The 16,071-nt window shown below is 43.5% G+C and overlaps 3 protein-coding genes across 3 annotated transcripts; 1 reads left to right on the top strand and 2 right to left on the bottom strand.

Moving 5' to 3' along the window:
• Positions 1 to 14: 14 nt before the first annotated feature.
• On the bottom strand, positions 15 to 4,502 carry psmc2 (proteasome 26S subunit, ATPase 2). Its single transcript, XM_035755751.2, has 12 exons — positions 4,320 to 4,502; positions 3,901 to 3,938; positions 3,556 to 3,637; positions 3,159 to 3,258; positions 2,879 to 3,010; positions 2,691 to 2,763; positions 2,112 to 2,207; positions 1,711 to 1,875; positions 1,359 to 1,446; positions 921 to 1,123; positions 505 to 601; positions 15 to 283 (listed from the first exon to the last, which is right to left on the bottom strand). The coding sequence occupies exons 1-12, from the start codon at positions 4,390 to 4,392 to the stop codon at positions 126 to 128; spliced, it is 1,305 nt and encodes a 434-aa protein (XP_035611644.2). The 5' UTR covers positions 4,393 to 4,502; the 3' UTR covers positions 15 to 125.
• Positions 4,503 to 4,751: 249 nt separating this feature from the next.
• Positions 4,752 to 10,492, top strand: dnajc2 (DnaJ (Hsp40) homolog, subfamily C, member 2). Its single transcript, XM_052509267.1, has 16 exons — positions 4,752 to 4,946; positions 5,511 to 5,701; positions 6,211 to 6,286; positions 6,428 to 6,526; positions 6,989 to 7,211; positions 7,435 to 7,500; positions 7,831 to 7,922; positions 8,045 to 8,166; positions 8,275 to 8,424; positions 8,559 to 8,647; positions 8,735 to 8,804; positions 8,887 to 9,071; positions 9,451 to 9,551; positions 9,639 to 9,749; positions 9,950 to 10,104; positions 10,338 to 10,492. Exons 1-16 carry the CDS (start codon positions 4,889 to 4,891, stop codon positions 10,404 to 10,406), a joined length of 1,857 nt encoding a protein of 618 aa, XP_052365227.1. The 5' UTR covers positions 4,752 to 4,888; the 3' UTR covers positions 10,407 to 10,492.
• Positions 10,426 to 15,750, bottom strand: pmpcb (peptidase, mitochondrial processing subunit beta). Its single transcript, XM_052509269.1, has 13 exons — positions 15,583 to 15,750; positions 15,147 to 15,284; positions 14,972 to 15,058; positions 14,748 to 14,877; positions 14,396 to 14,594; positions 13,913 to 13,992; positions 13,598 to 13,710; positions 13,121 to 13,264; positions 12,875 to 13,035; positions 11,366 to 11,451; positions 11,135 to 11,223; positions 10,938 to 11,013; positions 10,426 to 10,646 (listed from the first exon to the last, which is right to left on the bottom strand). The coding sequence occupies exons 1-13, from the start codon at positions 15,748 to 15,750 to the stop codon at positions 10,582 to 10,584; spliced, it is 1,536 nt and encodes a 511-aa protein (XP_052365229.1). The 3' UTR covers positions 10,426 to 10,581.
• Between the last annotated feature and the right edge of the window lie 321 nt (positions 15,751 to 16,071).

The following is a 16,071-nucleotide window of genomic DNA, read 5'->3' as shown; positions in this document are numbered from 1 at the left end:
TGAAAACTAGAAAGTCCAAACTGGAATAAACTTTAATTGTGTAGGTAATGTTCAATGACAAATGAGCATCGACTCTTCTCCCCCCCAGCCTCTTGGGAAACAACCCCAGATGCAGACGGTGCTGTTTAGTTGTAGGTCATGTATCTTGGGGTGGCGCTGAACTTGGCGTAGGACTTGATGACCTTGTTGACCGCCTCCAGGAAGTCCTTCTCAGTGGCGATCTTCCTGCGGGCGCGGATGGCGAACATACCCGCCTCCGTGCACACGCTGCGAATCTCGGCACCTGATAGAACAAAACAAATGGTGTGATTGTTTCAGATTGACTACCTTGCATCCCAAATGTCTTAACAGGGTGTGGACTACATGGTTGGAGCCAGTCATTGGGCTGCAGTAGAGTGCAGGGTAGAGAATTCCAACGCAGCCTTTATACATGTCAATTACAAAAAAATAGTGGTGCCCCCTTGTGTCACATCACCGGAACAACACTGTGTTGGGTCATCTTACCTGTGCTGTTGGGACAGAGACGAGCCAGCAGCTCGAAGCGGATGTCTCTCTCCACGCTCATGGAGCGGGCATGGATCTTGAAGATGTGAGTACGACCCTGAAACAACACATTCTTTACCACACTGCCAGGCCACTCTACATTCATATTTTCACTTCATCCAGTAGGAATAATTGTTGGCAGCTAACTTCATTCACTACTCATTCATCTTCATGCATTTTTTATTACCACCTATGTAAACTATTCCGCTGCATATTCACCAAGTCAGGGAGGAGTCAGGCTACGTTCCAAATGGCACTCTGTTTCCTACCTAATATAGTGCACTACTTTAGACCAGGGTCCAAAGGGAATAGGGTGCCATTAGGGACTGGAGTCAGAGGTCAGAGTTACTCCCGTTCTAATCAGACATGGTATTAACCTCCAGGTCTGGCAGGCTGAACTCAATCTTCCTGTCCAGTCGCCCGGGCCTCATGAGGGCCGGGTCCAGGGTGTCGGGCCGGTTGGTGGCCATCAGGACCTTGATGTTCCCCCTGGGGTCGAAGCCGTCCAGCTGGTTGATGAGCTCAAGCATGGTCCTCTGGACCTCATTGTCCCCACCGGCACCGTCATCAAAACGGGCCCCTACAAGACAAGACACAACCCATATGGAAGTCGAGGCACAACCACAGACAGGGCTACTATTTCTGGTGACAAGATGAGCACCCTGTGAACGTCAAGCTGCCTCCTGCCCTATGGATTGTTCTGGCTCAGACAAGGCTACTTACTACCACTTCTTGTGAAATGCATAAATGTGTTCTTTTATAGAGTTGTCTTGCATTTAAATCAGTACACAAGTTTTTATTTTTTAAGTGCTGACCTCCAATAGCGTCAATTTCGTCAAAGAAGATGAGACATGCCTTCTTGGTTCTGGCCATCTCGAAAAGCTCCCGCACCATTCTGGCACCCTGAGGAAGAGAAACAAGTACAGAGAACAAGGTAAGCTTACACCAATTCAGGACCACATTCCTGAGTTAATTTTCCATCATCCTGAGTTCTCAAATCTATTCAAATACAACTTGATTGTGACTAGCTCTGGGTTGAAGTTTACCCTATATACAGATCTAGGATCAGCTTCCCATCCTCCGATCCTAACCATTATTGGGGGAAATTCTAAACTGACCGAAGATCAGTGTCTAGGGGCAACTTCACCCTCCACCAATGTGACTCACCTCTCCCACATATTTCTGGACCAGCTCTGAGCCAATGACCCTGATGAAGCAGGCATCGGTGCGGTTGGCCACGGCTCTGGCACACAGGGTTTTACCTGTACCAGGTGGGCCGAACAGCAGAACCCCCTTCGGGGGCTCAATACCCAGGTTGACAAACCTCTCGGGCTGAAAGCAGAACAGACATAAGCAGAGGAGACATAAGCAGAGGTACAAAGGATCTAATATGTTTCAAGTGGACAAGATGTCTAATAACCCTGCCACAAATGCAGGAAATCTGAGGGCACTCACCCATGTCTTTATTGCCTTATTGATACCTTCTCATTTAAATGTCACGAATGTATAGTTTATACATATTGTGATATTCGGTAGAGTGATTATAAATGACAAATTGAGACACTTACATGGAGCAGTGGGGTCTCCACCACCTCCCTGAGCTTCTCAATCTGCTCTTTACATCCACCCACGTCACTGTAGGTCACATCAGGCTTCTCCTCCACCTAGTAGACAGGAACAGAGACAGGGAGAGACATTGCTGTTAGTTTAGGTAGCTACAATACTTTGACAAGCATCCTTATTTCAGGCCATGGCAGTAAACATTAAGCACCAAGCAGGGAGGCACTACTTGAGGTGTATTCACTAGGAACCAAACGGGGAGGGACCTACCTGAATTTGTCCAATAGAAACTCTGTTTCAAAGAATTTCCCATTTGCAGTAAACAGTTTCAGTAGCAAAAATGTTTTGGGCTAATGATTACACCACAGAACTTGAACAAGAATAATTTATTTTTTCTGTTGCAAAAAGTTTTGCTACAGATGTTGGCCTTCATTGCACTGATCTGAAAGCGCTGATTGGGTGAAAGCCAACCTAAGGATGAGCTTCCACCATATTGTTTTCACCCGTCAAGTACTTTTCCAATCGTTGCAGATGAAGGTGAGGAAACAGATCTTGAATTGAGATCAGGCGGTTGTGTCACGTCTTACCTGCATCATAGTGACTGTGGGGTCAATCTTGGGAGGCAGAGGAATGTGGATCTGGTACTTGTTTCTGTCCACACTAAAAGATAAAACACAAGATACTTAAGTATCTAACAATAATACCGTACCTATGCAATATTGGACATCGGCACACGTGATTCCTATTGGAGTAAGATATCCCCCTTCATCCTTACCCGACTCTCATACCCTCCTCTATGTCAGTGGGGGCCACCTGGTCACTCAGGTCCACCACAAACTTGGCAAACTGCTTCACATTGATGATGTATTTTGGATCTTCAGAGTCAGCGTTGATGATCTTTGTGCATCTGCCACAACAGAATACAACAAGCATGTGGGTGTTTAGCTCAAACTAGAAAACAAAACCTAATAAAAAAATATCCATTGTTTTTTTAAGACAGTTAAGTCTATTAAATGATGCTGGTGAGATACAGTAAATTGAGAAGTGTGCCATACCTTGCCACCTGCAGTGGCTGCTCGCTCTGCAGAGTCTGTTTGTCTGCAGCCAGATCCCAAAGTGCAGGCGGAGCCAGGCCAGTGTCCGATTCCTTAATGCCTGTATTGTTAAGATAGCTGAGGTTAGTGCACATACGCTACCTGTCAGACGTGAAAGCAACAAATAACAGATGTTCTGCTATCACTAAGGAAAAGAAAGCCACATTCTAAATATTTTCAAGCATTGTGGGAGGGTAGATTTGTATTTTATTTCACCTTTTATTTAACCAGGTAGGTTAGTCGAGAACAACTTCTCATTTACAACTGTGACCTGAACTCAATCCCTATTCAATATACACTACATGTTTAATGAGTGATAATGCACATGGATGTTTCACATAATCACATTGCTGCCTACCGGTTAGTTCATTGATCTTCTTGAGTAGGTTTTGGATGTCATCTTCCACTTGTTTAATCTGTCTGGAGTAAGTGCTCTGGCCCTGTTCACAACCAGCAATACAAAGATGTCAGTCAAAGAATTGCCAGTGTTCCAGTGAATGTAGGCTATGTAGTTGTTGTTGCAGATAATGACATTTCAAATCAGTGATAATCAACCTTTAATCAATAGGTAATAACTGGAAAATGAATTGGCCTGCCCTACACCATTAGACAACATCACAGGGGTCATTATGATTAGAGTTAGGCCTACAAGATGTAAAATAGTAATCAATTAATGTACAGGTATAAACTAGCTCATACTTACATAAGTTTTCAATAAGGCAATGTCTCCTTCATCCAAAGCTGGAGGGCAAAAATACATCTCAATTTGAATTTACATAACATTCACGAAGAACCAATTCGTAGGCATAATTGATAACAATTTAAAGAACCCACTGTGACATGTGTCCAAAACAAAACTGGCAAATTGTTCATTAGCCAAGGCTAGCTAACATTAGCCCTGGCTAGATAACTAATGATATTAAGCCTTACTGGTAAAGATCACCGTGGCTTGTTTGATTTTTGTTAAGTACCTATCTAGTTCATATTGTTATTAACGAGCTAGCTTTGTTAAAGTATTCACATTAAATGACTTAAATTAGCTAACCTTTGCCAACTGTCGTACTGACCAAGCTAGCTAACGTTAGCTAATAAACAGTGGTTCTCAAAAATATAATCACATACATCTGATAGGTTTATCCTCCTCTTCTTTGGCATCTTTGATTTTCCTTTGATCGCCTCCCAAATAATCTGGCATTGCTAATGTTATTCTGTGTATAAAGTTTTACTAGAAGATTTTGTGCTTCAGCACAACAAGGATTACACAGCAGGTTTGTTACTTCCGCTGTGCACAATTAACCGGAAATGGAGGTCGGACCTTTATTTGACGACCATTGTCATAATGTTCCAAGTTTTTTATATATATTTTATACAATCAATGTATTTTATACAAACAATATCTGTTCAAACGTATGAATATTCTTAACATATTTAAGCGACATACTTAATACTAGTATAACAGTCGTTTGTGAGAAGATCGTCTCTGAAATGTAAAAGTATTATTTAGGAACTAAATATAAGGTATCCTATGTGGGATTTCGGAATTATAAGAGTGTAAGCCAGGTCTACCCAGTAAGGCACTTGTAAAAGCAGGCCCATGTGGTGTGCTGAAAAACCGGGCGACATACTAGCACTTTAGAAAACATTTAACTGAATACATTTCACAGCTGAATGTTATAGCACACCTTTCCAATATGCTAATAGAAGCATTAGAAGGGGATGTTACAGTCGTCTACTGTAATGCCATTGCTGGTAAGCATTGAATGAGAGTGAAAATACTGCTGATACTGACACAATTCGCTATTATGTAGCTAGCTAGCAATCAACTATGCTAGTTAACTACCGGTATATCAGAGAACAGCTAACGTTAGCTAGTTATCGCATACTAGTATGAAGTGTTATTTAATTCATATTGTTATTATAATCATTGTAGCTAGCTAAACGTTACTGTCTATGAAAATCGTTACGCTAAATGACTAAGAGGGACATAATTTATGTTGTGTTTCCTGTTGCTGAATCTTAGTTTTGAATGCTGCACAGTTTTGTTCATATACTGTAGCCCCACATAGCTAGCTATAACACTTACCAAGGCAATTATTTTGTTCATTTGTGGACATTTAGTGATACTTTAAAAAACAAAAGAGGACAACTCAACTTATTAAAGGATATTTGACAGTCCTAGCTTACACTTACTCATACAAAATGTATGTTTTGTTAACAAGGGAATTGAAGTTGTTTGGTAGGTTGCAGAATGTTATTCTCAGAGAGAGAATGCAGCCAGATGGAGGGGATAATGGTTGCCCTCCTCTCCCTCAGCCTCAGTGCAGATCGAGGTGGAACCTGTTGGTCGGTGGTTCGAGGCCTTTCTGAAGAGGAGGAACAGGAATGTATCGGCCTCCTTCCAGGAGCTTGAGGAAGAGGAGGAGCTGTCTGAGGAATCTGAGGATGAAGAGCTGCAGCTGGAGGATTTCCCCCTGCTGAGAACACTGGACCCCAAAGACTGGAAGGTAGTCGGGTGTATTCATTTTGCCGATTCTATTGAAAATAATTCCTTAAACTGAAACATACCTGAATTTGTCCAATCGAAACACTCGTTTGCAACTGTTGGACTAATAATTACACCCCAGATCAGCTAGATGAATGCAAGAAGTGTGCAAGGCGGTATTAAATGGGTCACTCTTCGTTACTCAAATTTTTCTCTTGACCTGTTGTAGCAACCTCCATTATGGGTATGGGGGAAATATGTTTATCGTGTAGTAGCCTAAACCTATTGACGTTATATTGAGCTGGGTGAATGAAATATGAATGGCACTCATCCAATATGCTGTAATAGAAATAAGGCCATGCTCATAAAACAAATCATCCTCCCTCATCTTAAACAGCACCGACTGCCACTGAGTTAGACGTTATGTCAGTGGGACCTCCCTTCAGAACCATTAGGAACACTGTGTATTGAATTCTACTTTTGGGAGTACGTAGTGAAGGATGTCTTCCCCCTTGGCGTTTCTCTTTTCAGAATCAAGATCACTATGCTGTCCTTGGACTGGCTCATATGAGGTACAAGGCGACACAGAAACAAATCAAAGCTGCCCGTGAGTATTTCCATGTGTGTTGTTGTCTTCTGAAACGCATTATATTTATTGACCATAAGGTTACTCTGACCTTACTTCCAGAGTTCATTAGAATAGCAGCTTGTTTTACCCCAGTATATTAAGTGTAGTGTTTTTCAACAGACAAGGCAATGGTGTTGAAGCATCACCCTGACAAAAGGAAAGCTGCGGGAGAGCTGATTGTAGAAGGAGACGGTGACTACTTCACCTGTATAACTAAAGGTAAGGACATTGAAAATGTTGTCAGCAATGCCAAAGTCATGGTTTATTCAAATCTTGCAGGGATCACATGCACATCCTAAAAAAGCAAGTCCCTTTGGATAACTGTCTTTATATAGGTGTTATACCTCACAGTACTCCCTCTGTATACAAATACAATGATTATAGTATTGTTTTACCAGAAGGTTGCTGGCATCAATATCTTAAGTGCCACCTACTACCAATGTTCCCTTGAGCAACAAACTCAACCCCCTAAACTGCTCATTGGGCACTGCAGCTGCCCTCTGCTCCAGCCGAATGTGTGTTTGTGTGTGTATATCGGGAGGGATGGTGTTGGATAAAAGCAAAAGACTGATATCTATCTGGTGGACTAATAAAGGAGATGTTATCTCTTATCATTTGTGGATAAACATTCTGTTTCAGCTCCTATTAACAATAATATTTTGTGTTTTTATCTCATACCAGCTATAGAGATTCTGTCAGATCCTGTGAAGCGAAGAGCATTTGACAGTGTAGATCCTACCTTTGACAACGCTGTGCCTTCAAAGGGCGAAGGCAAAGATAACTTCTTTGAGGCGTATGCTCCCGTCTTTGAGAGAAATGCCCGGTGGTCTTCTAAAAAACATGTTCCCAGACTTGGCACTATGGATTCCACTTTTGAGGATGTGGATAATTTTTATTCTGTTTGGTAAGTAAGACCATCACTGCCATCAATATTGGCCATTGTGCGGAAAATGCCTTTTAGTTTAAACTTTGAACTACAAGGGAATTACTGCTCTTTCAGCCAAAGAATTCTGAATATGGAACTTATTTCAGACATGCAGTGTATTGCAACTTCTTACAATGATTTGATATTTCTTGTTCATTTATATGAATTGTGAATTTGTTTCCCATTCATAATCTCAATCAAGGTACAACTTTGACTCATGGAGAGAGTTTTCTTATTTGGATGAAGAGGAAAAGGACAAGGCAGAATGGTGGGTAATATCAAAACAATCCACGTGGAATGCACTGTCATATATTTCTGTATTGTAGATGTTTTATTGTCACCAGGTACAGTAGAATGTGTTGCTTTACAGGGTTAGCCATAGTACGGTGCCCCCCTGGAGCAAATTAGGGTTAAGTGCCTTGCTCAGTTGCACATCGACCTATTTTTTTTTTTTTTTCATTTTTTTCTTCAAATAGTCAGATCAGGGATTCGAACCAGGGACCTTTCGGTTACTGGCCCAGAGCTCTAACCGCTAGGCTGCCTGTGTCTTCCATTCTCAGTAGTGTCTGATTTGTATGCTTTCATCTGTTGAATTCAGTCGTGATGAGAGGAGATGGATTGAAAAGCAGAATCGTGCAGCCAGAGCCACCAGGAAGAAGGAAGAGATGAATAGACTACGGACGCTTGTTGGTAAGGCCCACTAGACATGCATACGTGTTCTTACATGAACAATAGAAAATGACTAACTCAACTGAAATACCTGGCAGATGGGTTCATGGAATGACACTGTTTGGGTGCGTTTCTGTTGAAAGACACGGCCTACAGCCTTGATCCCAGGATAAAGAAATTCAAAGATGATGAGAAGGCCAGAAAGGAGAATGAGAAGAAGGCCAAAGCGGACGCCAAGAGGAAAGAGCAGGAAGAGAAGGAGCGGGTCAGTCCGACACATTAGAACATGCATTTTGTTTTATTCTTGCCTCTCCTTTGTGTCCAGATTGTTTCTGCGTAGACTTCAATGCGTTTCTGACTGTGTTGGTATCAGGCTCGGCAGGCAGAGCTGGATGCTGCACGGCTGGCCAAAGAGAAGGAGGAAGAGGAGGCCAAACTGGTTGCCCAGCAGGCCAAGAAGGAGAAGGAGATCCAAAAGAAGGCCATCAAGAAAGAGAGGCAGAAACTGAGGACAACTTGCAAGGTGCTGCTTGAATGGGGTGGCCTCTCTCCAGGGAATTAATGAACATTTGCTGATTGGTGGGCAAGATTGTAATGCTGTTAAAGGTACCCCAACTCATCTTAGTATTTTCCTGTCCTCTTTGTTTTCCCCTGAAGAACTGGAATTACTTTGGTGACAATGAATCTGATAGTGTGAAAATGATGGAAGATGTGGAGAAACTTTGTGACCGTTTGGAGCTTGTGAGGTAAAGGATATTAATTTAAATTCACCTTATTGGTAATACAAATCTGCAGTTGAACTCAATACAGTGGGAATCATTTTCTTTCTCCAGTCTGCAATCCCTGAATGAAGGATTGGCATTGGGTTCAAAGGAGGAGGGCAAGGTAGCAGTGGAGAAGCAGGTAGAGAGCACCACATGATGACTGGGTGTAAATATGGTACACAGCTTCCATCTGTACCACTGACATTGTTTTGTATGTACAGGTGCAGGAGGTGAATGCCCAGCTGCAAAAGGAGAAGGATGCGGAGGTGCAGGCCAGGCAAGCTGTCCGTACTACCGTACAGGCCAGCGGAGGAGGAGGAGGGGGCGGAGGAAAGGGCTGGAATGAGGAAGAGCTCCCGCTGCTCATCAAAGCAGTCAACCTGTTCCCTGCTGGAACCAACGCCAGGTACCCTCCCAGGGCTGCGTTCAACAGGGAACAATGTTGAAGTAGAAATATGTAGAACAAACAAGCCTAAAAATACATATAACGAACTTGCCTCTTACATGTAGAATAAGGAATCCACTCTATTCATGACATTTCTGTATTGACATGTTTTTATTGATACTGCTCATAGGAAACACACTTTCATTTGAACAATGGTACAGTTTGAGGCTACAAATGGTACAAGTTCAATATTCATGACATTTCTATCTGCAATGTTTGCCTAATGAACTTGGCTGTGTTCTGTCCATGAAGCAGAACATTCCACTGCTGGTGTAGATGGCCTTGTAGATTTCATGCTTTTACTTTAAGTGATTCATCTTTCGTTGTTTCTATCCTATAGATGGGAAGTCATTGCCAACTACATGAACTTGCACTCCACCAGTGGCATCAAAAGGACGGCCAAAGATGTTATCAACAAAGCCAAGAACTTACAAAAGCTTGGTGAGCAACTGTCATGTCACCAGATGTAGGAGCCTTTGTCAGAGTAATTCTCTGCAAAACACGTTTGAAACTTTGCCACTTTTTCAGAACCCGGGCAGAAAGATGAGATTAACAAGAAGGCCTTTGAGAAGTTTAACAAAGAGCATGCAGCTGTGCCCCAGACAGTGGACAACGCAGTGCCCTCTGAGAGATTTGACGGTGAGTGGTCATTCAGTAGGTAATTTTTGCTTGCACAAAAGCCCACTGGATTTATACCCATGACTGAAAGTACTTTGTAACTGTCTCCATACTTTCTACACGTGAGGATCTGATTAAGGGAGGGGGTGACTACGGGTTCTTTCTGGATATGTTTCCTAGTGTTAGCCATTCACTGTCCTCTTCAATTCTCACTGCTTCAGGTGCTGAAGCCAACACTGCATCCTGGACCACTGAGGAGCAGAAGCTTCTAGAGCAGGCCTTGAAGACCTACCCAGTCAGCACCCCAGAGAGGTGGGAGAAGATTGCTGTAGCTGTGCCCGGACGTACCAAGAAGGACTGTATGAAGAGATATAAGGTAAACTGGACCTTATCGTTAATCCTTCTGTGTGTGTGTGTGTATGTACAATTTAGATGACATACAATCTGATCACGTTTAGTCTGCACCTTTTTAAAGGCAATGTTTATGGAGCCTGAGTTCACGGTAAACACTGCATAGCGCACGTCGACTCAATGGGAAGTGACCTTTTAAAAGGGCTCTACTGCTGATCAGATTGAATGCCTGCCTAAAGCTAGTTCTCTCCTCTACAGGAACTGGTGGAGATGGTCAAAGCCAAGAAGGCCGCCCAGGAACAAGTTGGCAGTAAAAGCAGAAAATGACAAGACAAACAGCCCCATGTTCTTCTTTTAACATTATTGTGTTGGTCTTTATTTTATAATAAAATTCAAAGAAACCACAACTTAAACTCTGTTTGTAAAAGTTGATGTTTATAATTGTACAGTTGGCTGCTCGCTGTTATTAACTTTCCTAAGTATCTAAAGAGAGCACCAATTCTCAGGTTCTCATCCAGTACATCCCACTGCGAATTCGGTTGTAGTCTGGGAGCTGCTCAATTGGTCCTGAAAAAAAGAGGGAAATGTACTGAATGCTCTTTATACCACACCAGTTTTGTAAGTAGTCAATCATCAACAGTTCAATTCCACTGTTTTGCCCTAGCAGCACAGGTAAGGTCTTGACTGAGTGCAATATTGTATGTATTGTTTTGGCAACGAATGAAGTGTGTATATTTGTAGCTGAAATTGTTTGACGACCCCTAATAGCCTTAATTTGGAAGGGGGGGAGGGATGCCAGTAAACAGAATTAATTAGAATCTGTTCTCAATGTCAATAACAATAGAAATCACAACGTACCGACTGCTGCGATGGCAGGCGATTTGTCATAGATGTATTTTGTACACACGTCCTTGATGGTCTTTGCATCTATGGCCTTCGAGGGACATAAAAAAATATTTGAAATAAAGACACTGCAATTTCCCAACACAGTCCACAAGTGTCTTTGCTATGTTAATCACAGCTTACATTTGGGGTCGAAACATTCCTTTACTTACATCAATTCTGGCCTCCAGTTCATGCAGAGGGATCCTACGGCTGTAACAAAGCATCTGTCTGCCGATGTCCTCACAGATGGGGGTGGATCCTAGAAAAAAGGTCCATTTGATTTTACGATCATTGGCAGGGTTGGCTAAATGCCTCCCATATAAATTGAAATGTGTCTGCAGATAACTGTGGGTACTCCTGAAAGTCCATTGGTAATTCAAACCCTAATCACGTGGCCTTACCGTCAAGATGCAAAAGCATGTTTGTCTTGAGGAGGTTCTTGGCTCTTGCAACTTCGCTCTCAGTAACGCTAGTGCAGAGAGACATCCTGAGGTGAACAAAAGTAAAAGTCAGTCATATTTATTGAACTGAGCGGCAACCCCCTTTCACACTACCGTGCTGACCCAAACTATGAACTGAGCGGCAACCCCCTTTCACACTATGAACTGAGCGACCCTATGAACTGAGCGGCAACCCCTTTCACACTACCGTGCTGACCCAAACTATGAACTGAGCGGCAACCCCTTTCACACTACCGTGCTGAACTGAGCGGCAACCCCTTTCACACTACCGTCACAAACTACCGTGCTGACCCAAACTATGAACTGAGCGGCAACCCCTTTCCCAAACTATGAACTGAGCGGCACTTTCACCTACCGTGCTGACCCAAACTATGAACTGAGCGTTTCACACTACCGTGCTGACCCAAACTATGAACTGAGCGGCAACCCCCTTTCACACTACCGTGCTGACCCAAACTATGAACTGAGCGGCAACCCCCTTTCACACTACCGTGCTGACCCAAACTATGAACTGAGCGGCAACCCCCTTTCACACTACCGTGCTGACCCAAACTATGAACTGAGCGGCAACCCCCTTTCACACTACCGTGCTGACCCAAACTATGAACTGAGCGGCAACCCCCTTTCACACTACCGTGCTGACCCAAACTATGAACTGAGCGGCAACCCCCTTTCTCACTACCGTGCTGACCCAAACTATGAACTGAGCGGCAACCCCCTTTCACACTACCGTGCTGACCCAAACTATGAACTGAGCGGCACTACCCCAAACTATTGAGCTCACACTACCGTGCTGACCCAAACTATGAACTGAGCAGCAACCCCCTTTCACACTACCGTGCTGACCCAAACTATGAACTGAGCGGCAACCCTTTCTCACTACCGTGCTGACCCAAACTATGAACTGAGCAGCAACCCCTTTCACACTACCGTGCTGACCCAAACTATGAACTGAGCGGCAACCCCTTTCTCACTACCGTGCTGACCCAAACTATGAACTGAGCGGCAACCCCTTTCTCACTACCGTGCTGACCCAAACTATGAACTGAGCAACCCCTTTCACACTACCGGCAACCCCTTTCACACTACCGTGCTGACCCAAACTATGAACTGAGCGGCAACCCCTTTCACCCAAACTACCGTGCTGACCCAAACTATGAACTGAGCGGCAACCCCCTTTCACACTACCGTGCTGACCCAAACTATGAACTGAGCGGCAACCCCCTTTCTCACTACCGTGCTGACCCAAACTATGAACTGAGCGGCAACCCCCTTTCTCACTACCGTGCTGACCCAAACTATGAACTGAGCGGCAACCCCCTTTCACACTACCGTGCTGACCCAAACTATGCTGGGTCAGATTTTCTTCACATTGTCCTTTTCAGCCCTGTTCCAGCATAACCAGGTCAGCTTGGTTTGACTGCCCACTCAGGTGACAGCTATGCTCACCATTCCAGCTGGGCAAAGTGCATCATCTCGTTGATGGTGCCAGGCTCACACACCATGTAGAGTCCCCACAGGCCTGTGTCGGTGTAACAGGTGTTGAAAGACTGGAAGCTGTGGCACAAGTTGCCCTGGCATGCCATCTGTGCCAGCTTGCTGGAGAGATTCTGGCAAAGGTCAATAGACAGATTGTAAGAGGAGGAATCGACCTGGAAGGAGTCCCGGTGCCTGGGAACATGAATGAGAACTTACCACACCCCCACCAAAGGAGCGGTCCCAGTTGCCGATGAGTGTGTTTGCCACCATAAGGGGGATGGTATCTGGGTGCGACCAGCCCACTGCTTCCACAGCAATGGCAATGTGTGCCAGGGGCATCTTGTCATCACGAACTCGGATCTATCCAACAATGAAATCAAATTGTCCAATACACAAGGGGAAATTCCACAGTAAGTGACTCATTTCACAAACAAAAACCAACTACTGAAAAGTTAAACAAACCATACAACTTTATGCACAAGGACTACTTTGAACATTTAACAAAAGCACTGTTCAAGTAAGAGAATGACGGTTTGCCATTTGCTGTCATTTTGTTACCAAACTTTGCATCTGCACTGTTCAAGTAAATGTGTTTTTGTAAACATTTGTGCATAGTGTCACTCTTACCATGGAATTGCCCATGGGGAGCAAGTTTGCCTGTTGGAGATAAACATTAAGGGCCTTAAATCTCACCTCACTTCCAGTAAAGTCACATTGTGGGATAGTTGGCGCCTCTCCCTTGTATCTGGCAGGAAGATTCCCAAAGTGGTATTTGGCCAAATCTATCAATTCATTGTGTGAAACCCCTGTTCAAAAGACAACATTAGAATCATTGGAAGATATTTTGTGCTATTTGTCAATGACAGTGTACAATGTGTGATTTTGACCAATTGTGTAGGCATTGCCTACTAATTGGTTGATGTCATTGGAAACATCTTTATTACTACAAAACATAAGCATGCCATTTTCACAAATGTTGTGATGGTGCTCTAAGACGAGAAAACCTACCCCCAGCAGCAGCCAACACTATTCTCGGTCCTTTGTAGTGAGTCGTGATGTATTCAACAAGGTCTCCTCTGTTTATTGTTCTATAAACACAGACAGCAGAAATGTCACTGCATATCCCCTGTGGTTTCTATGAAGCAAACTGGTCTGAGATGACAGTTAAGTAGTTGACAGGAATAACCAAGTCTTGGGGTGTATTAGTCAGTAGTGAGCAATTCACAACATCGCAGATATAAAGGGAATGAATACAGTTAACCGGATGCCCTGTTCTGCAGTACATTTCTTTGTTAACATTCTGTAACATTGTTCTCGTGAGTTGGTTTATGTTCATTAGGCACAAAACGGAAGAAAACAGACTGTATCTGAGTGAGACTAGGCTTCCTGGTCCAATAAGGAATGCAGATTCTTTTTTTTTTGGTTACAAAACATTTCCCATTCTGTGCTGTAATGAACCCAGGCCCCAGCTGAGGCAGTTGAGAGTCCTACTTGATGTTCTCCGTAGGGCCCAGGATGGTTCTGCCCAGCGCTGTGGCTTGATAAGCTGTGGCGTGGAGGTAATCAAACACCACTTCCTGCAGGTTGGTCTCTACTTCCTGCATCTCTCGGAGGATGACCCCTCGCTCTCGCTCGATCTCTGCTCCCCCCAATGTGCTGTTCTGGATGATGTCTGCCAGGATCTCTACCGCTGGAGAACAAGGGAGGGGGAGCATTATAAATGGTCTCCACCACACCGAAGATTCTTCATTTCTTATAGCAAAATGTCCACTATCCATCTGTGGCCACACACAGTTCAGTGACAAGACAGTGGAGCAAATCTCTTTACAGTCAGTGGTCATACCTCTGGGAAGGTCCTTTGTGAATGCTTTGGCGTAATACACAGTCTGCTCCCTCGAGGTGTAAGCATTCAGATGGGCCCCCATATTTTCAATCTCCAGCTCCAGGTCAAGCTGGGAGCGCTTCCTTGTACCCTGCCAGACGCACATCACAGATGAACAGACATGTCAAACGGTAACAAATATGGTCATGGACATTGGTTGCGATTTGCAGTGGTTGTCATCTAACCTTGAAAGCCATGTGTTCCAAGAAATGAGCAGTGCCATTGTTCCTCTCATTCTCATAACGACTCCCTGCATCTATCCAGAGACCAACCTGCAAGGCACCAATTGATGACATCCGACTTCAGCACACATATAGTAGACAGATTGTACTTAACAGTGAGATGGTCTCTGTTACTCACTGTGCAAGTCGAAAGACCGGAATCCTCAGATGCAACACGTAGTCCATTTTCTAAGGTGGTAACCTTGGTTTCAGGGACATTTAACATCACTTGGTTGGCGGCCTGCGTAGCCAATAGTCTGTGTGAACCAACAATGGACTGCAATGAGAAGGATGGAAGTGAGTACTATTAGCGACTAACGGTACTAGCTAGCTACAGGAGAACGTTGATAGCATTTGCAAGTTTTACTTGGCTGGGCATTACAGTTTATTCTAGTGTAGACTATAAAAATAAATATCTAGGTAATGCTACTGGTCTGAAGTAAGTTGTATGATCAGGCAATGCTGCCTGGATATCCCTCTTAATTAGCTACTATAGTTAGCTAAGTATCTGTTATTGATAATTCTACCAAGGTTTACAGGCTAAAATTGTCACCCTTCTGGATATCGAGACTTACCCTGGTTAAGACATTAGTCTTCAATAAATTCCGTTTTACAAGATATCTCCCAGCGGAGGTAAGGCGATGTAAGGACGTCGCCATGTTGATTATTTGTGACATGGCTATTGCGCAAGTGCGATTATTCAGTGAGCTGCCGTAATGAGCATGTAACACGCCCACCAGCATTTGCCATGTCATTATGATTTGCAAAATGTCATATTCATAAATATACATTTACAAATGTAGCTATAATTGTAAATGTATTCATAGAAAACAATTGTTTATAATCTTTAAGGATGAAATTGTACAATACTTGAAAACCATTTCCCCCTCTAGTAATAAGAAAGCTGTGTAGACCGTGAATGTATGTAACTTTTTCAAAGGTTTTGGTTTGAATGTACTTTATTATCATAATGCTTTACTATTCTCTCCCCTGGTAGTTATGTTCTAAATTTTTCATATACTCTTTGTTTATTTAGTCTGTCTATTTCCTGTGTGCTTGAAATG

The sequence above is a fragment of the Oncorhynchus keta genome, unplaced genomic scaffold (genome assembly GCF_023373465.1).
Source record: "Oncorhynchus keta strain PuntledgeMale-10-30-2019 unplaced genomic scaffold, Oket_V2 Un_contig_4274_pilon_pilon, whole genome shotgun sequence".
NCBI lineage: Eukaryota > Metazoa > Chordata > Actinopteri > Salmoniformes > Salmonidae > Oncorhynchus > Oncorhynchus keta.
This window is presented reverse-complemented; position numbering and strand designations above follow the sequence as displayed.